At 42.7% G+C, this 19,818-nt stretch overlaps 1 protein-coding gene across 3 annotated transcripts in view; it reads left to right on the top strand.

The window, feature by feature from the left end:
- The window catches only part of RSPO3 (R-spondin 3), a 61,010-nt gene extending 45,466 nt beyond the window's left edge, over nucleotides 1–15,544 (top strand). For all 3 annotated transcript variants that reach the window (XM_056344401.1, XM_056344400.1, XM_056344402.1), the window contains one exon: nucleotides 14,492–15,544. In XM_056344401.1, the coding sequence (XP_056200376.1) occupies nucleotides 14,492–14,685 (194 nt within the window). In that variant the 3' untranslated portion in view covers nucleotides 14,686–15,544. The remainder of the gene's footprint in view (nucleotides 1–14,491) is intronic.
- Nucleotides 15,545–19,818: the final 4,274 nt, after the last annotated feature.

Genomic DNA, 19,818 nt, shown 5'->3' with positions numbered 1-19,818 from the left:
TGGATTCTAAGAAGGGCAAATTAATTTCCTTCCTAAAGTGCCTGTTTTTTTCCAACGACTGTTAAGGACAGCCTAGTATGAATGATCTGGACTTTTACCTGCTAACTTTTAAATTAAAGGGCACATTTTCTCCATCTGCACAGTAATGACTTCGCAACACAGCAAAATCTAAACCAAGGTTCACCCAGGCTGACTCTGTAAGCAAGACAAGGGTGTTTCAGGGGATCCATAGGTCAGCCACAGTAACACAAAAAGCAGAGTTGAAAAATACTCATTCCCAATACTAATTACATTTAGTGTTGGCAAAATCAGTGTTAAAGCAGTGTTGTGTTTCTTGATAAACATCTAGTAATGGTTGTACACCTGCTTATTCAAAGGTGAACTGCCCTTTACAGAACAAGCTTTGAATAGTATGTCCCTATACAGTCCCCACATCAAAGACAAAAGTCTCTTCCCAGAGCAATGGAGGCCCAGACCAGTCCAGTAGTTCCTCAGTTTACTGTTTTGAAACAATATCTTCTGATTAAAAAAAAAAATAAATGGGGGAAATTCTGGATATTTTTGATACTGAGTCTTTTTACTTAATCACATTTAGTCCTAAGTGTTACTATGTGGGAAAGTAAGATACTCTACGCACATCTCATCCCAAGTCACATCCTCTCCTCTATGTGTATAGCTCAGTGGCATTTAAAACAAGAGGGCTGGAGCATGTGAGCTGCGGAGACATCACAGTGCACAGTTCGCTCGTATAACTGTGAGACACGGGGTGTCCTGTGTGAAGGTCACCAGTGTGGTTATGGTTAACGACCTTACTCCATGGCAGGTCACAGGACTTCTGAAGCCTCAAAATGAACACAAAGCTAATTACTGCATCCCTGTGTTTATATACTGCATACGCCAATGGGTCGTAACTCTGGCCTTTGTAAGCCTGAGTTACTATAATTGAGGAATCTGTCTTGTGAAGAGTTTGGCTGTTTATTTTCTGTTTGTTGCTGCCAAGAGGACCTCTCATTTCCTTTCCTTGCAGGGGTTTTGACTCTTTAACTTTAACACATTTCCAGCCTCCAAGAGTGGGGCTGTTGAGACTGGGAATCTCCAGCTGCAACATGAAGTGAAATGGCGTCCTGGGGATACCCTGAGCCAGGCCGGGCACGGACAGCACGGGGCTGCCCACCGCCACAGGCTGGCAGACATGGGCACAGTCCAGAAAAGAGACCTGGGTGGGAAGGATTAAGTGGGAAAAATTAGGGTGAATATGAATCGGAGCAATTTGTGAATCCCAAATAGCTAATAGTAGAGGAATGCACTGGCTCTACAGTTCAAGGGCTGAAAAGGTTGGGAAAAGCCATTTTTAAATTTTAATCATAGCATTTTCAAAATTTAACCACGGGAAGTTTTGAAAGTCTTATTAGGTTCCTCCCTGCAATCTAAGACCTTAAAATCTGAACTAATTAATAGTAATATTGTGGTTTGCTACAAGTATGTTTATTTTGTTTGTGTTAGTGTGAACATTAAATTCTTACCATACCTCCCAGTTCTGACAGACGAGTATCAGCCATGCAAGCAAGTAACACATACACACGGTGTGCTGATATTACACACATTTGCACGCAGTGTGTATATGTGTAACGTGACAAGGTTGTATTCTCTGAATACCATGCATCTCGATGAACAGTCAGGCTGAGCCTGCCAGGCCCTCAGGTGTCAAAATCAGTTTTAGCCTCACAAGGTGCTGGGTTGACACCGTCTCTGTGCTCCTCAGGAGATGTTCTCTCCTACTGCCAGATCTTCTCTTCCCACCTTCTGTCTCCTCCTTGTCCTGGGGGGCCTGGTAGCAGAGGGGAGGTTGCTCAGCTGCCCTGAGGTTCCCTGGAGCTTGCTATAAATGATGTGCTGGACATGCTGTTGGTAAACATCAACCTTATATTAACAGGAATGATGTCAAAGATGAGAAAGAAATGGGTGGTCCATTGTTCCCTTAAGTGAAGTGAATCAGAAAAAAGCTGATTGCAATCTTCTATTGAAATGCGAACGATGTGAGAGCTGTTCTCCTCAGATCACTAAACCAAATAAGGGATAAAAATTAGTTCTTTTTCTCTTTATGCTCTTCCCTTCTGGTCTCTCCTTGTGCTCCAGAATTGGCTGGCTGACTATCTTTTAGATGCCTGAGTTCTGTTGGAAAAACAGGAGGGAATACAAACCCCTCATGAACTCCTCTTCCTTCCCCTTTCAAAGTGCCCACCAGGCATTCATTCAGCACCAAATTTCCAGCACCTGCCTAAAATCTTCCCTCTTGAATAAAAGTATTTGGGATAGGGAGGAGCAGCTCCAGCTTTAGAAAGTGAAATCCACAGCTATGTCTATACTACTAAAGGAAAGCAGGCAAAGATCCACTCCTTGGCCACAAGGCCATGGGCCACCTTCTGGCTTGCAGCCAGACTAGCTGGGGCTATTCCCTGCATAGCAGATAGGACTGGGGATGAGGGGTGGCTCTTGCAGGTCAAAGAGAGTCCTGAAACAAACTACCAGTTGTGCTGTGCAAACACGCGGGGGTCTGCCTGGTGTCTGGCCTTCTTCCCTGGTACAGCTGCACTTTACTCATCCATGGCACCTTCACTTTTGGTAACTTCGTGTTGTTGAGTTTCAGGGAGAGGCAAACAGGGAACTGTGGCTGTTCTCCCTTCCCAGCCCAGGGCAGAGACCGCGTGTGAAAGAGCAGAGCATTGTTCCCTCTGACACCACATCACTTCCTTGCTCTGCCTGCAATCTTCACGTACCCATCTTTCTCTCCACACGGTCTTCCTATCACTTCTCACAGCTAATGCTTCCAAAGCCCTTGCCCTAACCCCTAGTGCCTGAAGGAGCTCTTTCTGAGGGACAGACATGTTAGTCACAGCCAGAAGAGGAAATGAGCCCCTTCCAGGCTGCGTGCCACAGGAAAATGTATCCATAGCTTCTTTCTCGTGACTCTCCAGAAGACCACATTGAGCTGTTTTCTCACCTTTGGGCAATATTACCATAAAGTAAAAGTGAAGTGACTGCTGACAGCAGGGCTGACCCAGCCTTTGCCACCTGGACATCTAAACCTCTCACTAGTTTGGCCTCTGTGTCCTCAAAAGAAGAACAAATGCAAGAGAGAAGTTTGCTAACACGTCTATCTAATTTAGCCCAAGAATGCAAAACATTTGGGGTATGTGAGCTACAGAGTAAATCTGGCAGTGGTTGTTTCAAGTCTAATGGTGACACATGCAGCGCTGTTTAATCAGCTAAATCCCAGTCTGTGGAACACTTCCATGTATAGCAATGCTGTTACAACACTGCCAGCCGTGGACAGCAATGGCACCCATTCATGACTGTGTTTCAGCTGCCCTTCTTTTTAAGAGCCTGATCCAAGACCCACTAAAATCCCATTGACTTCAGAGTACTTTGGATCTAGCTGTAAAGAAGGGATTTCAGCATTCCTTTGTAACAAGGTGAAAACAAAGGAGCACTTTTTGGCTGCTGTTTCTCCTCATCTTTCTGCATATTTGCCTGTTCTTCCCCACCCAGGCAGCTCTGTTTGCTTTTCCCCACCCAGGTCTCTGCATCTCCAGTCTCATCATCTCTTCTCAGCTCACTCTTCCTGCCAGCTCTGACACCTGATGCAGCCTTAGGCCGCTTCGGCTGCCACCTCCCAGCTCTCTAACTTTGAAAAAGAAAACACTCACTGCCATAGCTTTCCTTTATAAAGGTCCAAAGGAGCTTCAGAGCATTCCCAATGAGATGAGAATGTCCAATGTTATTATCAGAGATTGTAAAGATCAGGAAAGAGGTTGTGGGAATCTCCATCATGGAAGATTTTTAAGGAGGTTAGACAAACATCCATCAGAGACAGTCTAAGTATAGTACTTCAGCTTCACAGCCCAGTAAGGGACTACATAACACTTTCTAAAATTGCTAAAGATTTTCCACAAAATTCTTTCTTGCCTGTTGCCTTCTGTAAGACTTCCAGAGAGACAGCATACTGCACATTCACAGAGCACAAATCCAAGTATCTCTGTCCATTTACATCAATATAAGGCCTCCTGCTGTCTTTACTAAGCTCAGACTTTTATTTGGGCCTGAGTCAAAGAACTGAAAACAACTTTCCTTTCATTCCGTCCGGTTTAGTCATTTGCATTGCTGAGATATTGGTTCACGCTCCTCTTTGCATTCATCAGCTTTGAATCATTGTGATAGAAGGAGTATAAGGCTTGATTTTCTTACAGAAAATTTAAGTGAACTTGTTACACTGATTCATCAGAGAGAGAAGCTAGTACCCCTCTGCCAATGAAGCTATGTATATTTTAAGAGCAGATGAAGATGTGGTCCGTGAGAGGCATATTCCTGTATGCGTAGGCCTGAAAACAAAGAGCTCATTTTCAGGACTGATGCAAACAAATACTATTTTTCAGTAATTCTGAAATTAATTTCAGTAATTTTTCAGTAATTTTTGTTGAAGCAGTTTTGCAGTGGCAAGAAATTAAAGGGGAGAAAAACAACCCTTATCATTTAAAGATGTGGTGACCATGCAAAATTGAGAAGAAGCATTTCGTAAATTTTCTATTTTTAGTTCCTTGAAATCCCAAATGGTAGCAAAACACATGAGTAAAATATGTACAGGTGATATAAAGGTTAGAATGTAACAATTAACTGTGGGGATTTTTCTGTTGTTGTTTGGTTTACAAGCAAAATGACCCAGTAAGGAAATTTCTCAATTCTAATCCAGTCCTCTCCAATATGGCAAACAGTAGCCCCAGGATAAAGATTTACAGCTACAGTTATGTCTCTGCTTTGTTCTTTAGCATGCATTTGCTTTCTGAAATTCTCTCATTTGTCATCTGAAGAACTCCATTTAAAAGGAAAACAGGCTTCAGACATGAAACACAGCTACATTCCTGAAACTTGAGATGAACAACCTTTAATTCATGCAACCTTTCATTTACAGTAATGTTTAATGAATGGGACAGTTTCATCATGGACATTGTTTCTCCCTGTCATTAGCCTGCAGAAAGGCCTAAAACTCTTAAGCATTTAAAGGAACGCTGTTTCAGGCTCGGTGTTCCCTCCTTCCCTCCCTCCCCTGCTCCCCATCACCCCTCCTGACTGCCCTTGTTCTAAGTGCATGATCTAAACACTGTACTCTGCAAATTACACATATTGTTGGCTTTGAGCTTTGAAGGATCCTTCCGAACACTTTTTATACAAACCCTAACAAGGTCAAGGTTGGAAAAATCTCAGCTGGTGGACTTGGATCCCATGAGTTAGTGACCATTTATAATTAATATTAATGAATAGCAGACGACAGATGTTTATTACTTAAGGAGAAATGTGCATTGCTAAACCAGAAGAATTTATTTAAATCCAGAGGAACTGACTTTATTTCTTGTACGGATGTGGGTGGTGGGAGGGCATGCCTGTGGGTGATCCAGCCCCTGCTACCTTTAAGCATGAGCGAGAAAACAATACTCTGTAAAGAAGGATCCTGAGCTCTCTATTTGATTGAAGAATCATGTTTGGTTCTCCAAAAAAAATCATTGAAGTAAGGAGGACTCTGTCCACTTCTGTGACTTTGATTTGAAGCAGCAATGGATTTATCCATAGATCCCAAAGCACTTACCAAACGTAGGGAACTCTTATCACCATTTTACAGTTGTGGAACCTGAGGAAGTCATACAAAAAGACTGTATTATAAAGGAAAAAAAGGTTTGTCACTGAGATGGAGGATCACATTCCCAGGCACAGTACATTTTATGTTGCTGGATTTTTGGTTTTTTTTTCCCTAGTGGTCTATAGCTACAATGGATAAATCTCTTAACTTTAAATGTGACACAGTGAAAGATGCAATATGGAGGTGGAGGAGTCTCTGTGAATCCTTCTGAATGCTACAGGCTTAAGGTTGATGGAACCTCTGTTTTCTAACTGAAAGCAACTCACTCTTTCAGAGCACTTCTTGGACATAGAGACATCTTGGGTAACATTTTCAAAAGTTCATGAATAATTTTAAGTAACTTCTTATAGTTTCTGGTTGAGATTGGAATAAGGGTCTATTTGCTCTGGAATCTTTGGACAAAGCATCCCACTGCTTTTAGTATCTTACTGTAGTATGTGTGCACCAGCTTTGCTGTTTTCATGCCCCTGAAATTTCTACACTTCTGCATGACAGTCTGTAAAATGTTTCTAAGCACGACATACCAGACCCTTGCAAAATATTATTGGTTTTAGTGGCTACAGGGTTGGCCTCAGATGTTATAAGAGTATCTAAGGAGTTGGCTAGCAAAAGCAGGTGGCACTCAGATCTGTAGAAATTGTGAGAAGTTTCTCCATTTGACTAATGTAAATGTTCTTGGAGCAGGCAGAAAGGTGATTAGCTACGGTTTTAAAGAGAAGCATAAACATACTAGTTGACTAGTGTAGAATGGGCTGCTTCAACCGGAGGCAGAAGGCAGTTGGAAAGAGAGACTGCTGGTCCCCACAGTCCTCAGTTTTCGGAGGCTGGAGAAGATCCTGATGTCTTGCAGTACATCATAATACAGCAGATGTCACTCACTGAACTTTTGCTTTGGGTTCCTTAGAACCTTTTTTCATCCCTACAACTTGGTTCCTTTCACCAGCCCTGCCGTATGGGCTGCGCACACCCCGCAGGCACACCAGGAAGTGCAAAGCCTGGGACTGTTACCAATTTAACAGCACTTGCTGTGGCACTCTTAAGACACCAGCCAAGCAAGAAGCAGGAAAATAAAACATGCCTACAGCAAGTTCTGCTGAACTTCCATTGTATGTTATTGGTAGGAACTGTGCTAGACAGGATGCAGGGCAGATCTCCTGGTGGAGTGGCTGAGGGGATACAGACTTTCCTTAGCATTTGGTGGTGCCCTCTGTCACGAAAGCCTGCTTTCTTATCTGAGTGGGGCTGCATCTCCTCTAACCTTCAGGCCACGTGACCTCTTTCATATCCCATCTAAATGGCATGGTGGTCACTTTATAAAGTATACTAAGTGAAGTGGACACCAGTGATGCACTGTCACATGGCATACTCATTCTTCACATTCCAGTTCAAGCTACTCATAAAGCTGGCTGCTCATTTCAGTGTGCAAAGCCTGTGTTACTACAAACAGCTCTAAATGCACAGTTCATTCCCAGAGGGATTTAAAAAGAATAAACTTATCACATTCTTGGGGGAAAAAAAAGAAAGACAAGACAGCCTGGATAAAATTTACATGGACAATTTCTATCTGTGATTCATTCTAAACTAAAGACTTACTGGTAATGTTAAAATATTTGCGTTCAAGCTTTTTTTCATGCATGTCCTCCATGACCCCAACTTAGAAATCCTTTTTTTTTTTTTTTTTTAATATATATTTTATGGGGTAGAATTTTGCAAAGGAATGGAAAATACCAGATTATCAAAGTCATCACATTTCCCAGAAACTTGTTGATTTCAGTGAAGCACCAGTGGAAAGTAGGCAGGTTTTGAGACTACTTTGCCTTTGTGTTAGGTTTCTGCCTAGTATCCTGCCAGATTGTCCATTGGGTTGGCCTTTGGCAAGCTACCTGGCAGGCTGACAAGGACCTGAGAGCCTGAAAACCTGAACTCCCCTTGACAGTATCTTGATCTGGGCCACCCAACCTCCCCGAGCTTCCTAGAGCTAAGCTGTGAATCACTTTGTCATAAAACCTTCCTCAGCCTTTTTCAGAAGCAGCCTAAGAGTCTTGGTGATCCTAGTCCCATTCTCCACAAGCTGCTCCCTGCCTGGTGAACTGCCAGGTGTCCTCTTGGTAGGTGAGAAAAAGTCTTCAGAAACATGGAGATGGCCAAAGTGAAATGTCATGTCACATTTTTGAAAGGAGACCTTTTCAGTCTCTGATCTGTATGAAATTTAGAAACCTGACCTGTCATTTTAATCAGCATGAAAATGTATTTGGAAATATTAGCACTACCTAGAGAGAGGAGAATCAATGCTTTGGCCAGCTGAAAGAGCACACTCATTGGAGACACGAAACAGAAACAAACGATAATTTTTCAATACCTTGTTTTGAGAAGTATCCTTGAAGTAAATTCTCCATTTATACCAGAGACTAACCTTGGTGACCTCCACATGTTTAGGCAAGTACAACAGAGGGCAGAATTGGGCCTTCAGTGAATTTGAGTAGTAGCATCCTGGCTTTGGGCTGATGGTTTTGCTGAGTGGATCCGTCAGGGGCTGCCATTCCCCTTCGTGTTAGCTACTGCTGATCCATCTGTCGGGCTGGCCTGGGTTAGCTGTGGGACGTGCAGGGGCTCCCATCTACCTGTCAGCACAGGTGGCACCCCAGGTGGGAATGTAAACAAACTGCGCTTAGAGCGAAGGGGACAAGTGAACCATGCAGAGCAGGGCCAGAGGTGCATCCTGTTGATGATTCCTTGCCTTCCTTTACCTTCCTGGCACATCAGGAAACTTAAGAAGATGTAAGGAGGGGCTCCAGGGGGAGTGTATAGCTTCAGCTACACCAGCAAATGAAACAGTGGAAGATGCCTGGGTTCCCTGGCCCTGGCACCTAATATCGGGGTAGGAACTGCTGGCCTGGCCAAAGTGTTAGAGTTGGCACTTGCAAATACCCTCCAGGATCTGTACTCAATCATCAGATTAACCCAGCTCCAAGCCGTGGATGCTTAGGGGAAAAGGCATTCTTACGGATGCATCCCAACATTGGGATCGTATAAGTATCTTCTGAATTATCAGGTTACATTAATACAATCAGTTTAAATAAAGCCAAGGAAAACATCTTTTCTGGTTTATCTCTCCAGAGCACTCCAAGTACAAATTTGAGAACTAAAGAAACAAGATTCTTTGGGTGTTTTCTCTTTTTTACTATTTTACTAGAAAGAGTTCAAATGTCTGCTGAGGCACCAGCATCTGTCTCTTATCATGTATAACTTTTCTTGATTATTTCTAGAGAGGCAGACTAAACATGCAGCTCTGACATAATGCAGCATCACATTTTTATTTCTGGTTTGCTCAAAAGCCTGCACCAGCTGAACCAAGTCTCAAAAAAGGACTGTATTTATTACCTCAATCTGGGCTAATGGGAAGTCTTGGATTATTGGTGCCTAAAAGGAAAACAAGCTATTATAGATTTCTGCCAATATTCTGATGTTCTAACAACAGGGTAAGGCTTATTGGTACCAATCACTACTATTGCCAATCTTTGTATTGGCATCTGATTCCGTTAGTCTTAAAAGAGGTGTGTAAGGTGGATTTGGACACTGATCTACCTTTTGCCACTTTTAGGAGAGCTGTAAAAATCAAAACCTATTCAGAAGCCACTGTTAAAAATCTCAAAGCAAGCTCGGTGAGGAAACACCACTTTCCTAGATGCTGGCGTGGTGTATGTCACTTCTCACCCTAAGCACTGTAGAGTGGTTTTCTGCTCTGCTAAACAGCCATTACTTTCCTGTCTTTGGAAGCTGTGTTTGGAGTTTATAAGCTGCGGGTTCTTATAAGATGAAACCTGTTATGTAATTATAAAATTGTTGTTAGCACATTAGTCCTGATTAAATCAAGGCTGCTAACAAATTCCCTTAGTCCCAACAGACAAGTGCAAAGGAAAAAAATCCCCACAAGCTCTGACTTGAAAAGACAGCAGTAAATGTCTCCACAAACAGCAAACAGAACTCATTATCGAAACCATCCTCCTCGGTCTGCTGCTTTGACTGGAGGATATTCTGGTATTTTCAGGCACTGGCAGTGTCTTTTCTATGGCACAGGAAAGGCAGACCCAACTAATTTCTATTGCAAAGAGATCATCACAATACAGTTAAGTATTTCCATAAGCCTTGCTTAGGAGATCATGAGTGTAGCAGTATCTTTTTCCAAGCAGCCCACACAAGAAATCATCCCTTCTTACTTCCCATACACCTAATGGGATACAACTTACTCTTTATCTGCTACAGCAGCAAAGCCTGTATCTCCTGTCCTGGCACAGCTGATCTGCTCAGCCTCCTCTCTTTCCTCTTTGCCTGCTTTATGCAAAAGGCTGTTGCACAGATCAGATTTATTCCTGTATTTAGGCACAACATTCTCATTCCACCTAATATACCCACCTCAGCATCGTCCTCTCCTTGCATGGACAGGCTACCACACACATCATAAATAAAAACATTCTTCAAATGAATGCAATCTAGTAGCCTAGATCCTATTTTCAGAGGAAAATGAAGCTCAAGGATCCTAAATCTCAGAGAAAGATTTCTGTGGATCTCAAGCTCCAACATCACCTAGAGTCTACATGTAGAGAAGAGAAGTCTACATTCCCAAGAGAAGACAGAGCACATAAGTATAGGGTAGTTACTCAGTCATGCAGTTGCTCAGCTAAAAGTGTCGATATAATTTGAGATATCTTGGATTGTCTATGATCACCACATAGGACTGTGGATATGACACATGCCTTAAGACCTGAATCTGTCTGGACCGGTATGTGGAAGCCAGGTAGGCTGTCCTCACGCATCTCAACAGCAGGAGAACTTGAACCTACATTATACCAAATTAATTGCTCCTTGGATGCCTTTGGACCTTAGCTCCTTTAAAATTTTTAACCATATTTACTTCCATTGGTGCATCTTCAAGAGTAAGTGAGGCCAGGAGATACACTGAGCTGTGTAGCACGTAGGTAATTCTGAAGTTGTTGGCCCTCACCACTTTGGTCACCTGGAAATCTAGTGATTATGAAATAGGGCCACTACAACTAAGAAAATAATAATTGCTGCTAAGAAAATTATGCTGTTTAAATTTCAAAGACGTACCAGATGAATCAGCTGCTTGTGGCTTGTGAATGAAAGGAGAATGCCCTTTGCATCACTGGGCAGTTGCGGGTTTAGGGGGTTGTTATCTTGGCAAGTAGTGTGAGTACGTGCTACAGCCCGTGTTCCAGAAAAAAAAGTGTCACTCTTCTTGAAAATGAGAGTGATCTACTCATTTGCGTGATATGACACAACTGTATTGTAGATGGAGCTGTAGTAAGTGGATTTAGAGCCTGGGGCATCCTCCTTCTACTGGTATTTTTGCTCAGCACATGTCATGCTATTGTTGTCCAGGTCACATCATGAGGAAAGGGTGATGGACAGTCTCAGAGAACTAAAAAGTCTCTGAGAAGGTTGTGGATAGGTGGGAAGAAGGGTGATGTAGGGTGGTGGCAGTCAGCCCCCAAGTTTTGTCCCCATACCTCATGGGGTATGGAGGTATTGGGGCAATGACACCAGTGCACCAGTGCTGACATTGCTCCAGTGGCTGGGAAAGTGCTGAGAGGTCAGCTGAGGCTGTGAGGGGTGTGAAAGAACACTGTGGCACATTACAGCTGTGGCTTGTGGTCTTTTATTATAGCTATTCAGCTTATTACAGTGTAGTGGGGAGGATTTTGCGGTCCGTGGTGACATGCACAATAGAAGCGTCAGGACCCTTTCAGATAGAAGCCTATTACGTCGGTGCTTGCAACCCCAACAGGCGCCACTCAGTGACTCCTCTTGCCCTTTCTGCTCTCTGAGGGCAAATCATGGGAGTGACCTCTCCAAAATAAATATAATAATCCCAAATGCCTGACACCAGTCTCATCCCTCTGGGATTTCCTTGAGACCTACCTCGTGAAACTGCCCCCATCAAAGCGAAGAAGATTGCACAATCAGATTTTATGCCTTCCTGTAGTGGTTTGGGGTTTCAGTGCCCACGGAAGGAGAAGTGAACAAATACGCTGCTCTGAGTTCCCTGTAGTAATTACAGCTGAGTATAAGGGTGGGACTAAGTGACAATGCCTAAAGTAGATCAAATCTGGACCATGCAGGAGTTAATCCATGTCAACTGTGATTTTTTTCAGTAACTCTCTCCTACATGGTGTTTTTAAGTACCAAGTTCTCCCAAGTTGTGACCAACCCTTCCTCCCTTTACTCCATAAAACACCTGGTCTAGTAGAAACACCACATCTGATGTGATAATGCAAAGATTTCTCTGAAATACTTGCATACTTAAAGATGTATTCAGACATGGATTGCATAAATACAGACACAGGGATTTCTTCAACCAGGGGCTATAAATTAGATTAACAAGAACTCAGCATCTTTAAGCTGATTTGACATGTAATTACATTACTGTCTGAATTAATTTCACATCTAAGTTTAATTTCAACTACTGCACTTCTCAAAATTATAGCATGTCGTTAGATTTTCTTCAATATACAAAGTTGCTATAATTAGAAGTAGTAAAGTATCCCCTATCTGCAAGAAAATTCACTGGACGGTGCCTACAGACTAATTCTTCCAGTACAGTTGGCTGTACAAAGTTTTGGTTCTGGAATAAAAGCTTTCTTAGTGACAAATAATTACTTCACAGAATTATTAGAATCTCATGAATCGACATCTTCATGAGCAAAATAATCTCTTGGAAAACGTTTTACTATCTCCTATGTAAAAAGACTTATCCTCTTTTTCCTTGGGTTTTGGGTTTTTTGGGGTTTTGTTTTGTTGTTGGTTTTTTGGGTTTGTTTTTTTTTTTTGCTATTGAAAGGTTTTACTGAATCCATGAGAAGACATATACATTAGTAGCGTTAGTGCATCACCATAAGAGAGTAACCTGCCCGGCAATAGCGATATTTGCACGCTGTGGCACATCACGCTGCCTTTTTCTACACCCTCTTCCCGGCACACTGGAAACAGTTCATCGTGTTTGCAATACAGAGCAAAGACCGAAGACGTAGCAGCAGACAAAACGCAGAGGAAGGGAACTGGGCAGGAAACACCCGTTGCTAACTCCTGGAAAAATAACTGCAAGGCAGGGAGTAGGAAACCTCTACGCATGCGGAGCCCTTGGCTCCCCCCGGCTCCCAGGGGCCGGCCCCGCCCGCCCGCGCCCCCGCCCCGGGCTGCCCCGCCGGCCTCCGCGTCCGCACCGGCCTGGCGCGGCACTGCGGCGCCCCCGCGCGGCCGAAACCGGCACCGGCCATGGCCCGGGGAGACCTTGGGTTAAATGCGGTGTAGCCACGGGAAAAGGCGCTGAAGGAGAGGGGAAGGGAGGGAGGGAGGGAGGGAGATAGACAGACAGACAGACAGACAGACGGACGGACGGACGGACGGACGGACGGGTAGGTAGGTAGGTAGGTAGGTAGATAGATAGATAGATAGATAGATAGATAGATAGATAGATAGATAGATAGATAGATAGATAGATAGATAGACAGACGGACGGTAGGTAGGTAGGTAGGTAGGTAGGTAGGTAGGTAGATAGATAGATAGATAGATAGATAGACGGACGGACGGATGGGTAGGTAGGTAGTTAGATAGATAGATAGATAGACAGACAGACGGACGGACGGATGGGTAGGTAGGTAGATAGATAGATAGATAGATAGATAGATAGATAGATAGATAGATAGATAGATAGATAGATAGATAGATAGATAGATAGACAGACGGAGAGATCAAATGTTACATGTTCAAACACACAAGGATTTTCTAACATTCTTCACAAGGGAAACAAATTTTGGGAGAATATTTCCTTCTAAATTCATCTAGTCTGACCCCCCCCTGCCATGAGCAGGGACATCTTTCACTAGATCAGGTTGCTCAAAAACCCACCCAGCCTGGCCTTGAACACTTGCAATGATGAAACATTAAGAATTTCTTCCTTACACCCAAGCAGAAATGCACTATGCAATATTATCTCCCCACAGCCAGTACACAAAGTTTTAATGTTTCTAAGGGGGCAGGAAGCTTTATTGGAGAGGTCTGTAGCAGTAACAAAATCCTCAACGCCTCACCTTTATACGCATATAAAACAATAAAGTACTTGAATACCTAATTTTGTAATGATGGTCTAAAGCTTGACTTGAGACTTGAAACACTACGTTTTAGTCTGAAGAGGGTCACGTACCCATGCTGGAGCTCACACTTTGTCATGGGATTCACGCTGCAATATTAAGAACCCCCCAGGATGGTTTGGTGGATATTAGGGGAGGGGAGAGGGATTTTTAAAAGATGTAGATGCTGAGCATTGGCACTGAAGGGGAGTAACATGATGGCTAATTTCCTTCCACCGTAAGCTCGGGGTCCCAGCCCAAGGTAAATTTAGACCAGTCAATAGTTAATGCTACCTGGCTTCAGCCATAGATGTCCCCAAACCAGCTGTGTTTCGGTGGACCACATGGAGCTGTGCCCCTGGCTGTGGGAGACAGGCTATGACTGTGTGAGATATTTATACCAGTTCTAAAGCACCAGGATTCTTCAGGGAGTTCTCAGTTTTCTGCTCAGTCAGACTGATGGGAGGTGCTAGTCCAGTGGCCCAATTTAGTAGTTCGATGAAGAGCTGGACATTTCTAAACACTAGTGCTAGTGCCCAGCTTCTAACAGGAGGTGCTAATCCAGGGCTGGTTTTACTGGCTGCAACAAAGTGAGGGAGTCAGAAATTGCATCAGCCTGAGCAAATCTTCTAACGTGCCATCATTTTTATTTCAGGGAAAAAAAATAGGGAGGAGAAAAGAAAAAAGTCCAACAAAGATGAAAGCAAGGAGACAAGACAGGAAAGCAAAGGGCGAGCAGCCCGGAGACAAAACCGAGAACAGAGAGAAAACAACAACAAAACGCAGCCGAAGAAAAGAAAAGCCCCAAATAAAGAACAGAACCTGGCACCCGTCGACACTGCACATTAACAGCCCTCCATGATTGTTTAAGTCTTATGATGCTGCTATCTCTACCAGATCGCCCTGACAGGTGCTCCAAGCCTTCAGGCCGCAAATGGACAATGCTACCAGTTATTATTAAACTTTAAACAACATTCCAAGTACTTCCTATATTCTCCAAGCAACCATAGTTTATTAAAGAGATTGACATGAGCCAAGAAAAAAAAATAATCTAAAAATGGGATACTTTAAAACTGTTATATTATATGCTTCCATGCATCTGTAAAAGGCAATTAAGAAATTTTGTATATATTAATAATAGGGTATAAAATATAGCAATATAATAATGAATGACATTCAGATGAACAATGTTCTTTTCCTTTGTAAAATATTTTTCAAGTTATTGTTTAAGTATGAGGCAAGAGATATGTCTAAATCAAAGATGCAAATCGTATCCCTTCATATATTGTACGTAAATATTAAGAAAAGAGGAAAACATTTCTGAAGAACCAGTAGGAACCCAAGGTTTTATAACCTCTGGTGGAGCAGGATGGGATTGCCTTGTGGTTCCCTGGTCCATGCTCCAGACATGGGTGAGAAACACCAGGGGAAAGCCAGCAGGGCTTCGCAAGCTGAGGGAAAAGAAGCAGAAGCATCTGCAGCTTTGAAGACTAAATCCCTGAGGCAGAAGGTGATGGAGCTGAGCTTGAGTAGCACTCTTATCTGTGGGACAACATAATGTTTTCTGTTCTAAACAGTGGTACCGTGTGTGCTGTTTTATGCTTTTTATACCTATGTGTAACTTAAGTCTACATTTCAAATTTTCTGGTGAATGACAAATCGTATTTGTAGGAAACAATGTTGAGTTAATAAAAACCAGAAAAATAGATCATGTAAATCATGTGTTTTTCACAGTGATGGTGTCGCCTTTTCTACTGGGGAAGGGAATAATTTCATAGCTTCACAGACAGAAGAGGACACAACTTACATCCACAATGCGCATCAAGTGAAAGAGTATCCACAACTAAGTCTATTGAAGGACAGAAACTACAAACTTCTGTACAATTTTAGTTAAATTCTTGGTTTAGTTCTCTCTGACACAGCAGAGGTGAAAATCTCCACTGATCAGAGGACAAACCAACCCCCTTGGTACTATCCTGGCTGTATTAGTGGTTAGAGTGACCCATGAATGAAGCACAGGCTATGCTATACACTGACTCTGCTCAGAAATGGATTTACCCTTTACAGTAATACGCTGAGGAACCAGCCTGCTTCACAGCATGTGTTTTGCTGCCACGCTTTCCCCCAGGGCAGTTGTCACAGGGGTAACAGCCTGCCCACTGCAGCTCATGGACTAGAAAATGTGGCAGGCAAGCCTTCCCAGGCAGTTCTCATCCCTGTTCACTATTACTGTTTCTTACAGTGAGTTTGACCTTAAAAAAGACTTTGCCCCACACTGCAGCCTGTCTCTCAGGTTGAAGAAGTGTGAGCAACAGGCTTCAGTGACTTTTGGAGGAACATCCTCATCATCCGGATAGCAATAAATGATGGTTTCCTACATTTTGCTTTGTGAGAGCTTTGTCTCTTAACGATATAACTATTGATGCAGTGGTCTAATAACATGGGTGTTTAAGTCTCCCACAGCTTGCCTCCAACTTTGATGAGCACTAGTGAAAAACTTTCTGTAATCGGTAACTGATTATATGCATATATGATATTTTTGCTGGTAAGAAGACCTAAATGCTAAAGGAGAATTTTTACAGAGATAAGCTTCATATGCATGTAGTGCTCATCACATACAACAAAGTTTGAATGGGTGAGAGAAAAAAGCAGGCTGTGCTGACTGCCTGTGAGAGGCACTTGACAGTGGGAAACTGGAGTGGGGGTGGCTACCCATGGGCTTCCAGCTCCACCACATAACTTGTCTACACCCTTCTCCAGAGTGAGCTGGTCTCAATCTCCCACTGCTGACCCTGGCAGCAGCAGCCATCTTCCTCCACCAACATCTTCCCGCCTTTTTGGCAGCAGCAACTGAGGAGAAGCTTGTCTGAAAGAAATGGAGGATGCAGGACCTGTGCTCAGCACTGAGGCTTTGGGTGATGCTGAATGCACAGAGAGGAAAGGAGAAATCCTCCTGCTGCCAGACTCAGTGACTGGCGCCAAAAGATGAGGTGCGAGCCGCAGTTCTGGGTTGAGAGGGTCTGGCGTTACAACAGAAAGCAGCGCTTTGGTGCTTCAAACCCTTTCCTGCAGCCGCAGTCATCCATCTGTCTGGGGTGCTGGTGGGTAGACAGGGATTTTCAGCTGCTCAGGAAGAATTTACTGCTCACTTTACTTCCTCCAGGGACAGGCTGTTGGCCAGACAAAGTATCCCTAGTTGGATTCACCAAACTAGACCACTGGCTGGACCACATGGATAAAAGAACCCAGAGAAGCTTTGTCTGCAACTCTTAAAACTAACTAGTAGGATTGTGTCTTTTCCCTGCCTTAATTAAATATAGGAGTAAATGGCAAGGGGTTTTCAAATGGAAGAATGGCTTTTGATAAAAGCACAAGTAAAACTATAAAAATGAAAAAGAGTGTTCAGAGGGAAATTAAAAAGAGGAAAAAGCAAAACAAGGAGCTAAACCCAGAATGTCCTTAATCTGTTATTCTTTACTACAACACTGGGAGGTGTCAAAGGAATGCCATTTATCTGGCATAGAAGACTGGAAAAGCAGTATCAAGTAGTTCGAGAGCTACAGACTGAAGAAAAAAAAAGGGGGTGAAAGGAAAAAAAGAGAATATAAGGTACAAATGTAAGCTTTGTTATACACTGCCACATAAACCTTTATTACAAACTCCAACATGCCTCTCCCTGCTTACGCAAGTGGCAGTGACAAGAGAGATGGTTTGTCTTACCAAGAGCAAGACTTGAAATACTATCACCTTTCAGCCAGGGATAAAAATGTAAAAGGAATCTGGATTGTGACAGCAATAATTCATAGCAATAGCACCTGACAAACTATGATATAACTTTTCCTGGAAATGATCAAGAAAGATGCCGTCATGTTGTTCCCTCCCACACAGAATAATGTTTGATAATATATTCCTGTAGCCATGGTGAAGCACTAAAAAGTACATCCAATTCGTCTGGGCAACTAATATTTTCTCCAGTTCTGGCACTGAATATAGACTACCCTGATTGTAGGTGAACTACTCTATTGGGACTCCCAAGAAACTGAAGAAGAATATGGGCCTTTGCAGGCCAAATATGTATTGCAATGACACTTCTTGCCCACCCAGTAATAAATATGTAAAATCGGGAGCTGATGATCTCACATGCTAAGAGCGAATGGCGACTCATATGACCTTACTGGAAAAGATCTGATTCAGTACTGCAAGTAGCTCTGACTAAATTTGTGTGAAACTTCTTCCCTGACAATTGCTTCCCAGTTACAAAACACCTCAAAACCTTAAGAGTAAATTTTAAGTAATTTCCAGAGGATGATGAACAGAGTAGGATTATGAACAACTTTTCTTAAAATGGTAACTAAGTTGAAAGGGTGCTAATTTTCAGCCAAATGCATAGTGTGTTAATTATTAACCAGCAGAACTGGAATAAAATGCTAAATAAGTTATGGTCAGTAGATAAACACAAATGAGGTGCTATTTCTGACAGTTAAGCTGCTCAGGGAATTATAATCAGCAACAAAGACACAGAAAAATGCAAAAAAGCAAGTGTTATGGTTCAGGCTTCAGATCTGTCAGATCAAGCTGTAGCTTGTTCTCTCATGTGGCTCCATGTTAGCGAAGACTTGAATGAGGGAATCCAGTGTTAAGGTGTCAGAAACAGTTTAAGCTCTGAACTGCTGAACCCTTCATTGAAATTGTCCCAGTAGCTTTATTCTGAGCCACCAGAGCAGAGTTGCCAGGCTGATCAATGCACTAAATGAACGACAGGTTTTGCTGTACCCTGTAGCAAAGTGGCAGCAGGAGGACACACTGGCAGAATGAGACCATCACCATCACCAGTTATCCCCCACAATGAAGGCCTTGTGTCATACCCTCTAAGAGCTGCCGCTGGATACTTGTGGTTGATATACTGATGGGAAAGCAGCACATGAATATTGCTATTAATTCAGAAGTATTTCTCTATGGACCTCGTGAGTCACTGTATTTTTTGTTTCTGTGGTTTTAGGCTCTGAAACTTACTGAAGGCTTAATTTTATGACGCAGCATGAATGTACCATGACTCTTGCACTTAATTGCTATGCACTGTTATTTTCAGAGACAGCACTGGGTTTCATTTGCATGTTTCACATGAAGTTGCAAGCGTTCAAACAAAAAAATCTGCACAGCATGACATAACAGCTGATCACGGGAGCCATTCTTCACAGTGACATTCTGCAAGTGTCAGTGAAGGTGCAGTTTCAGGCTTTCCTAAGTCCAACAGCTAGGGCTTGGGTGGTATTGTCACATTTCCAGGTTCAGATCTGCTACTTCACTGCCATCACTTAGCACAAAGCTTACACAGTAAAGACCCTGTACTCTTATGCGGCAAGTGTACTCTGCAGTTACACATCCTCAAATACTTCTCCCATATGGCCTCTTGTTAATGGAGGATTACATTTTTCATACTATTTTGTAATTAATTGGCATAATTTAAAGACAAATCAGGATGTTTGTTCACCATTACAACAACCTGTCTTTCCCTTACATCTTCCTCTCCTAACTTAGCTGTGATATTCCTAGTGGATTTAGGCCTGCTTTTCCAGATCTGGAATGCTAATTGCATTTGCCCTTGAGAAACAAGATTACCCATTGATTGGTTTGGCACAGAAACTTCTGAATTTTCATGGGTAGATGAAATTTTTGTTGACACTGTTCTCTAGAGCATTTAATGGCCATATCAATCCCTCATACACAAGACAATCATTCCGTTTCTTAAAAATCAACCTCTGCACTCCTGCAGAAGGCTGACTGGAAGGGCATCTTGCCTGAGGAACATTTGTTAAACATTTTTTTAGATATAAAGCTGTCTGAGAATGATCATGCATATGTCAGCAAGAAAATGGGCCTTTAAGGATCTTTGAAATTGGCCATCTGGTGCTGTTTTTTAGAATTTACTAAGTAGTTCCTAGGAATAGTCTTAAAATGTATTTCAGCATCTTGTGGCTCTGT

The sequence above is a fragment of the Falco biarmicus genome, chromosome 6 (assembly GCF_023638135.1).
Source record: "Falco biarmicus isolate bFalBia1 chromosome 6, bFalBia1.pri, whole genome shotgun sequence".
Lineage (NCBI taxonomy): Eukaryota > Metazoa > Chordata > Aves > Falconiformes > Falconidae > Falco > Falco biarmicus.
The sequence above is the reverse complement of the archived record's forward strand: the minus strand, read 5'-3'. Positions and strand labels throughout refer to the sequence as shown.